The sequence below is a fragment of the Prunus dulcis genome, chromosome 1 (assembly GCF_902201215.1).
Source record: "Prunus dulcis chromosome 1, ALMONDv2, whole genome shotgun sequence".
NCBI classification, from domain to species: Eukaryota; Viridiplantae; Streptophyta; class Magnoliopsida; order Rosales; family Rosaceae; genus Prunus; species Prunus dulcis.
The window spans coordinates 17,865,617-17,874,772 of record NC_047650.1 but is presented as its reverse complement, the minus strand read 5'-3'; the positions used below and the strand labels follow the sequence as shown (position 1 = coordinate 17,874,772).

Sequence of the window (9,156 nt, the reverse complement as noted above, 5' to 3'; positions counted from 1 at the left end):
CCCTGACCCAACCCCAGCCCCCCTTCCCGTACCCAGATATCGTAGATTTTCCCCCACCTCATCGACTCCACTAATCTGCCCACCCCAACCACCACCGCTGATATGCCTATGCCTATGGTTGGACGGTTTAAAGATTCAAATTCAAGGGAAAAAAAAAAAGTATTTTCCTTCATCATCAAGAATCAATAAATTAGCATCAATTCATAACCATAGTCCTTGATTATTTTCGTGAGGAGAGGGGAACTGGGGTTTCTGGTTAGGTCAGAGAGAGAGAGGCATGCAATGGAGCTAGTGTTTTATTTATTATTATTTTTTTTTGGGGTGATAATTTTGGTTTATTTTATTATTAGTTTTCAATAGTTTATAAATTTAAAATTATTTTTGAAATATATATTTTTAATATAATCCATGTGGCATCATTTCATTGGATATGTGAGTCCAACATGTATGCCACGTTAGCAAATTAACAAATTTTTGGACGGAAGTTAACTACAAGGACTATTTGTGAGCACTTATATTAACGTTGAGGACCAGGAATGACACCAAAAAATAAGAAGGATGCAATCTGATAGTTTTGTTAACCTCATGGACGTTTTGTGATAAAAAAACTTTTAAAAAATCATTCGAAATTAGCAAGTTTTTGAATACTACTAGATTTCGACACTCTCTTTTAAAAATCCTTTTAGTCTTAATAAAATACCACAACATTTAAAAGTCTTAATTAAATAACACAAACACAAGAATTATTTATTCCAAAATAAAATTTTAAAATCTCAATTAAATACATCCAAATTGATTTGGTCGGTTCGGCCGAGTGTACCAAAAAACCAATGTCGCTCTCGCTATAGAACATTCTGACATTACCTTGGAGAGCCTCAGTACCAGTACACCTCTCGCACAGAAGCCTAAGCAAGAGATGATGGGTTTGGAGGCAGTGGGTGATCTAGCGCTACACACAATCCTAAGCAAATTAGAAGCCGAAGACTCAGCAAGAGCAGCCTGCGTGAGCAAGAAACTCAGAGCTTCGGCCTCCGAAGACTCTCTTTGGTCCCATTTTTGTGCTCGAGACCTCGACCTTTCGCAACCCCTCGACCCTCATGGCAACCTCACCCCTTCTTTCAAGGTATTCCCATCAAATTCTTACCACTTAAAGTCAAACCATGTATTTCTTTTCAATTTTGTTTCCTTTGAATTGAATTTTTATTTGGCGTCAAATTTCCGCGAGTTTGTGGTCATGGTCAAGTAGGAAACTTACAGAATTTTCAGTCTGGTTGGTGAGTTAGTGCCTATTTATGTATTTTAGGTTCTGGGTCGGTTTCATCGGGTCCTCATTTGACCGCATGCAATGTTGTTAAAAGATTCCAAAGTCTTTCTCTTTTGTGTTTAGATTGATTTCATTTGTGGATATGTGTTAGGAAATTCATCATAAACTTTTGCACAGACTGCATATCAACATGACTGATTGGTTGATTGGTAATTTGGGTTAAAGACTCAAATTCCAAGGAGTGATCTGGGCAACTATCCTATGAAATGATGGCCTTGTAATGTTATGGGGTCTAGTTAAAATACTCCAGAGTCCAGACTTATGGTACTTTTGGTTTTGTTCCGCGTTCGAACGTGCTTCCTGAGTCTAAAGTGTCAATACTCTTTAAGCAGCATTATTTCTTAGGCGTTTATGGGCTAATTATAATGGGCCCCTCGAGTGATGATAAGTACTATCTACTGGTCTATATATGTGTAATTATATCTTTATGCACTTCACACAGTCAACTTCTGTGTCTATTTTTTCATTTAAGTTGCGTTATAGATTCATATTTGGTCCTCGTCGCATGGTGTGAGAGATGTTTTTAAATTTCCAAGAAGTCTAGCCCTTGTTGTTAGCTTGATACATTGTTGGCCCATTATCTTTTGGGGTCCAGTGGTTGTCATGGTATCAGAGCTTTACTTTGCAGAGGTCCTGGATTCAAAACCTCCAATCTCCATTCCCCAACTCCTTTACTGGTTTCAAAGTGCACCGTGTTGATGCACTTATATGTCTCTCTTTGTCTGCATTTACCTCTCCACGTACAGAATGGGGCAAGAGGGGGCGTGCTAGATACACACAGTTTACTTATTCCCTAACAGCTTATTCTTTTGGGGTCTAGTGATTGTCTAACACTCATGGAGCTTTGTGGAAATGGTGGTTTCATGTTTCATCCTTGAAGTAACTAGAATTGAGGCCTTTTTGAGTTGGTTATATATTTAATATCTGTTAAAAGGATATTATCTCTGTACTAACACACCTGCTCTCTCCAGGAAGGTTACCAATTATGGCGTGAAGCTTTTAATATGTATCCTTGGTCGCTTGTAAAGCGAGTCAAAAAATGTTGGGACAAACTTAGAAACTGGTTGACTATTAATTTTCCAGAGGCTGAGTCTACACTGAACAAGGGTGCATCAGAAGATGATATTCAAGAGTTGGAGAAAATCTTGAAAGTGAAACTTCCTCTCCCAACGAGGATCCTCTATCGTTTTCATGATGGTCAAGATTTTGAGGACAAACATTTTCAAAATAGCCTGGTTGGCTGTCCATTGGGCATCATAGGTGGTTATTCATTTTATAACCACTTGGTAACTGTGTATTTGTTGCCTTTACGTCAGGTCATCTCAGAAACAATGGAGATAACACCCAAACTGGATTTTCCTGGCGGATCGAAGTGTGTTGTTGTGGCTGCATCTTGTACATATAGTGAGAAGTTGTTTTTCCTGAACTGTACAAGTGGTCAACTCTATGTTGGTACCAGAAATCTTCTAGATGATGGGGAAATGCTTCCTTGTGTACCAAATGTGTTGATTAGTTCAGTTCATGATTGCAGTGTTGATCAACAGCAGGATGCAATGCTGCTTTGGTTAGAAGAACACGGCCGTCGTTTAGAAAATGGCATTATTAAACTTCGTCAAGAAGAAAATTTCAGAAGCATCAGTCAGTTTCCAGAAGAATCCCTTCTCTGTTCCACTGCTATAACAAATGGTGTAAAGGTAGGCAATTGTTTGAGTTTGAACATGTGCATGTGCAATTCTTTGCATAATAATTTTCTTTTGGTTCCTCTTTCTTGGGCCTAGTAGAAAACAAGCAAATATGGCAAATATATGTGGCATTTGATATATATTGGAATGAACAAACTTAACTTTGTCAAATGGGCACTGGCATGGAGAATTAACTGCTCGTAGTTTGTGACCATGTCTCAGTTCAAGTCAGCAAACCCATATTTAATTCCTCGTTACCTCTTGTCTTGGGAAATAAGCAGGTAGTGTCTATGTTGTTGAAACAGGGCCCACTAGTTTCCACATATTAAAAAACCTTAGGCATCTCAAGTGTCAGACATGAGCTTCAGGCAGGCTGGATAATTTTTTATTTATTTTACTGGCAGCATCCCTCCACCTGCAATGTATGAGGAACTATTAAGTTTTTGAACATTACTAGAAAAATTACAGTTATATTTATTGTTCTAAAACTCTATTGGCCTGTCCATTATTCTTACAAAAATCCTGTTCTTTATAATGATATATTTGACATTAATTCTGAATGCAATTATAATGACTACTGTACACTTTTCTGTTATATAAATTTATTCTTATTTGAATTCTATCTTAGGTTCGTGCTTCTGCTGTGTTTGTCCCGGAGCAGGCTACTTCTCAAAATTATTCATTTGCTTATTCAATCCGCATGTCCCTTCTTCCTGAAGGATGCATCATCAATGGAATGACATTCAGCTCTTGCCAACTGCATTGGAGGCACTGGATCATCCGCGCTAAAGATGTCGTGATAGCTGATGTTAATGGAGAAGCTGTTGTAGGACAGGTACAATTTCAGTTGGTCAATTACTTCCATTGTCCAATGTTTTTAAATATCTTTTTTTTTTTCTTTTTTTTTTTTTTACAGAATCTTAATTGACACCCTTACTTCTTTCTTTTAGCAGATCACAAGTGATTTATCATTATCTTTAAATGGATGGATGGATTTATTTTTATTTTTTCTCCAAATACATGACCCTAGAACGTATTTCAAATAGTTTATAACAGTCTTCTGATGCTTTTGTTTCAAGTAAACAAATCGTCTGATGTTATGTGTTAGAGCTACTCCTTTAATGACTGCTTAATCCATATAGTTTACTTGCCTGAAGTGTGCTAGTCTTATCGTGAGACCTAACTTTTTAAAAATCCATCTACATTCCCTTTTATGAATTAATAGTACTTTGAGAACTTGTTTGCTTATGAACCAGGTAATACTCTGAGAATTCAGATTCCTCCCATATATCCTCATGAAATTAATAAAGTCACTAACATGGAGTGAATTAACAAGGATGACACTGCTATTTGAAGGAAAATAAAAAAATTTAATCATGAGCTGGCAGATTCACTTTTAATTCAAGTGTGTTGCATCCAATTTATTATTAGTCCTTGTTCAAAATTCCTATTGCAGTGGCAAAGAGTCTAGAAAGATTGATGAGAAATATCTTGTGGTTGGGTAGATAGTACGGAAAGAAAGATCGCATGGTGGCTAGAAGCAAGGATGAAAATATCGGTCGATATCCCGATATATCGGCTGATATTTCCCTTTTTTTAGGTGTCAATACAGATACAGGGGAGTAAGCCTATTTCTTCCCCCGCATCGGCGATATATCCCTGATAACCCCCGATATCCTCGAGATTTACCGATATTTACTGATATTTCCCGATACCAGTCAAATAACCCAGAAATTTGTCTTCAGTTTTGAAAGTAATCATAGGTCCCAGCCACTGAATCAATGTCAAAAACCAAGCTGTAATACTTAGTAGCTTCTCCTTTCTTCTCTTCTCAGTCATTCCAGCTATCTTTGTCTCTTCCTCTCCTCTCTCTGGTTGATCGGTTTCTTGTGTGTTTGATTTTATTTTTCACCTAATCTTCTATCCCTCATTTCCTTTATTGTTAAGTTTGATTCTTGTAATATAATGTTGGGTTATGTATTAATGGGTTGGGTTGGGTTATGATTGAATAATGTTGTCTTTGTTGTATTAAGTGTAATTGTATTTATTTTCAGGATTTTCATCGCGCATTATATATACACGTACATTTCATTATATGCATATCTTATACTTAGTATATTTTGAATTTTATTAGTTCAATACATTCATTGATAATGTGCTTAATATCTATGAAAGTTTCACTTCAAAATTCCATGTTTTTAAGCCATTATCTGTCTTTTTTGTCGATTTTCCCCAATACCTAAAATGACATCAATATATCCCCCGAACTATCCGTAAATTGAAGGCCCGATAATATCTGTATCGCCGATATTTTCATCCTTGGCTAGAAGCAACAAGATGGGGGCATAGGTGTGGGCAATTAGGGGAGAGAATAAAGCCTTGCCTGGGAAGTGGTTGTGGAGATACCCTTTGGAAGCTAAGTCTTTGTGGCGTAAGCTTGATTTGGAGTAAGTATGGAGTTGCTACTAATGGTGGGATGCTAAACCCTTATTGAGGGGATCAAGTTGAAGTCCATGGAAATATATTTCTCAAGGTCGTCTTCTGTTTTGGGTCATATGGATGGAGACAAATAGAAGGTTTTCTGAGGATTAGTCAGGGGAGGGTGAGCTTTGGGGGTTGAATTAGTTTTTGGTCTGCCCTTTGGGCTTCGGTTTTGAACTGTAAAGCTATCAGTTGATGTATCATTGTCATGGTCTTAAATATTGATAATGTTGTGGCCGATATTTCGTTTCTCTCACATCCTGATATTTTGGCAAGATACTGCACTTTATTGTATGTTTTACAATTTTTTCATCAATATTTTCCTTCTTTTTCTGCGAAATTGTTGGGGTGATATTTTCAGTTGTTTGAACGTTTGATTTGGCCAACTTCTCTTGAAATTTGAGGAATTTATCGTACTTTCGTATTATACTTATATGAAAGAAAACATTGACTTTTATTAAGGTAAGCTATAATTTATAACATCTGATCCCACCAACAATTTACTCACCTCCACTCTTATAAATATTGTATATCAATTGTAAGCTCCTCTCATTCACAAATTTTTGTCAGATTTTTTAATGAAATTATCTCTCTCTTAGTCCATAGAAAAATGACCTCTTTCTCACAAATCTCCTAAAGCTTAAGTAACTTTATAATTTCCTTTATTATTCTCAATTACTTAATCATTTTTGGTTTTTTTTTTTTTTTTTTTTTGCAAATCTTGAATTTGGCATTCTCCATATCTGTTTATTATTTCTCTCTATTTAATTTTTTATTATTATTGTTAACTACTTAATTGGTTTAAATAATACTGTTATTAATTCACCATGAAATATATGAATAACAAACAATTGTAACAAATCATTATAATTGAAATTGATGTGTTTTAGTTAAACTGTAGTAACTAGTGAACCTTCTAAGTAACATTGCCTGTCAGCCTGTCTCACATTCAATCTCAGTAACACAAGCCCACCATGCAACTAATTTTTATCAATTTCTTTTATCAAATTAGTAGATAATTGATCAAATAACCATATCTCAAAGTTTCCATAGCTTTCTCACAAATTCCATTGTTTTTTTTTTTTTTTCAATTTTTACCAATATATCATCTTATTGATATTTCCCGGTTTCTGGATCTCCATTGTTTCCATAAGGACCAATATGTAAGACTTTGATTGTGGTTTTAAGTTTGGGAGTCTGATTCTTTTCCTTTATGTGTAGTTTAGGTAGATTAAATTGTGTTTTTTTACTAGTGTAATTTCAGAGTCGACTCCATGTCCCCGCCCCGATTGCAGTTTTTGATGTTTCTTATTAATAAATTTTTGTTTCTTCTCAAACAGAAAAAGTATTGTTTCATCTAACCTATTTATAGACTAGTGTTTGAAAAAAAAAGAAAAAGATATTGAAGGTAAACTTCTGCTTGTAATTAAACTATGCATTGAAAGAGGCTAAATTTCTGTTATAAATCTTATACTTTCGTGTTTGCAGTACCCACTTTTGCATCCAGGCGACAGCGAATTTGTTTATGAGAGTTGCACACTTCTACCATTTTCTTCCGGTTCTATTGAAGGTTCTTTTGCTTTTATCCCTGGCAGGTACTCGACCTGAATACATTATGCATGTAATAATTTTCTCCTAATAAATTATGTGGTCTGCAAAGTGTTGATTGAAAAGGATTTTACTGTGATTTTTTTTTTTTTTTTGGTCGAAACATTTTACTGTGGTTATGTACTGACCTTGGAGCAAAAGGGGTTTGCAGAAAATGTTTCAGTTCTTTATGTTTTATCCACATGTACTAAAAATTCTAGGGCTTCTGCATCTTTGATCTGCATTTTTAGGCTTTTTTCATTGAGAAGAGATAAAATACTGTATGATTTTCTTTCCCTCCTAACTTTTTACTTCTTCAGTGTCAAGCACCTGAACTAAGTAGATATGTGTTCAAGCTTTTAGTTCAGATTTTGACCTTGCATATGACTGGGATCTTAGTTGAGCCATACTGAGCCTGTTGACTTGCTGGTTGAAGAAGGTTCGGATGAGTGAGAACTTTGCTTAGAATGTAGAATTTCAAAGAAATTGCTTTAACACGTGATGAACCTTAGAAAGAGCATTGCGTATAATTCATGGAAAAAACCAAAACAACACCTTTGAGCTTGATTTGCTTAGGAGCATAGTTTGGGACTTGAAATGGGGTGGTTAGATGAGTAATAGGAGCAGGAGAGGATAGTTGAATCAAAGCCCTGAAGGCTAGGAGTTTGTGATATGTTAGTTGGGGCTACAAAGATGCAACTTCCACCATATCAAAGTAGTTATGTTGAAGAATGTTTCTATTTGGCTGATCTTTCACCAACTTGATTTTTGTGTATTCTGAACTTTGATTTCAGCTCTAATCAATCTATATGAATATACAAATTATGACTGTTTGCATATAATTTTCTTATAACAATCATGGACATAAATATTCAATTCCCATTCGAATGTGTTGTAAGGGATTTTGAACTGATATCATGATTTACATTTGCTAGTTACATATTTGTTTCTGTTGGTTTTAGTTTGAGGGAGCCAAAGGGCGGCCCATTTGATGTTGCAGTGGCGCAGTTCCCCCTCCAGGTGCCCGACTACATCTTCTGATAATTAGATTGCGGGATTGACATGTTTTACATGGAAACTCCAGTGCAAGGATCATCATGGATGCGTGTGTTTGTATTGTTGGGCGACTGACCGTAGCAGTCCTCTTTGTATTTATATGATTTATATTTTGCGCATTTGGAATTTCATTTTCTCCATGCTAGCCTGTAAGCATAATAACAACCTATTTATGTGTGAAGAGCTCTGGGTAGCTCCTAGTGTGTTCCATGCTTTGATGTATCCCTGTACAAAATCTACAGATGCTAAAAGCAAATGCAAATATCGAATAGCTTTGACCAGGTAATCCCGACGCATGAATTTTCAATGTTACTACTTTTGATCATTCTATTTCTAGACACATTTTTTAGGGAAAGATATCTGATACCTAATTCAAATTTAGTTCTGGTAGAATTATTAGGCCATTATGATGCCAAAATTAAAAAATTATGGAAAATCATGACCCCGAATATAGCAAAGTCAAATGGAAATGGTTTAAATGCTAAAATGCTCCGTGTGTTTTTAGCTTATAGGTAAATTTGGATCTTGTGTTTAGTCCATGTGTTTTTAATTTGGCTAATTTGGTTCTTGTGTTTATCATCATTAGCCAATGTAATTCAATTCGTTAAACTAGTGTTAAGATATTAATAAAGAATTATAAATATTAGAATTCAATTTAACAAATGAATAATTAATAATTAAAATTAAAATTTAAAAGCTAAAAGAAATTAAAAACCAAAGGATCTCAACCACAACACCCCTCTCTACTCCCTTTCTCCCCAGCTACTTTACCCACCCACACCCAAAAGCCCCAAGCCAGAGCCACCTCTGAACGCTAATCCAACCACCCCACCCCTACCCTACCCTTCTCTCTCTCTCTCTCTCTCTCTAAAGAACAATCCTTAACTCTCGACCATCTCCCAGCAAGATCTTTCCCAACCAAACCATTCCCTGGCCATTTGTCACCACGTGGTTGTAGTCCCACTCTCCCTCGCCCCCACACTAAGCAGTCCCTCCCCTCCCCGAACACACACATCCTGTTTTTAT

At 35.9% G+C, this 9,156-nt stretch overlaps 1 protein-coding gene across 1 annotated transcript; it reads left to right on the top strand.

Annotated features, from left to right (window-relative positions):
- Positions 1-775: 775 nt before the first annotated feature.
- LOC117614010 (F-box protein SKIP16) lies at positions 776-8,422 on the top strand. The gene is made up of 5 exons (XM_034342676.1): positions 776-1,123; positions 2,296-3,018; positions 3,635-3,841; positions 6,976-7,082; positions 8,037-8,422. The coding sequence occupies exons 1-5, from the start codon at positions 917-919 to the stop codon at positions 8,113-8,115; spliced, it is 1,323 nt and encodes a 440-aa protein (XP_034198567.1). The 5' UTR covers positions 776-916; the 3' UTR covers positions 8,116-8,422.
- The last annotated feature ends 734 nt before the right edge of the window (positions 8,423-9,156 follow it).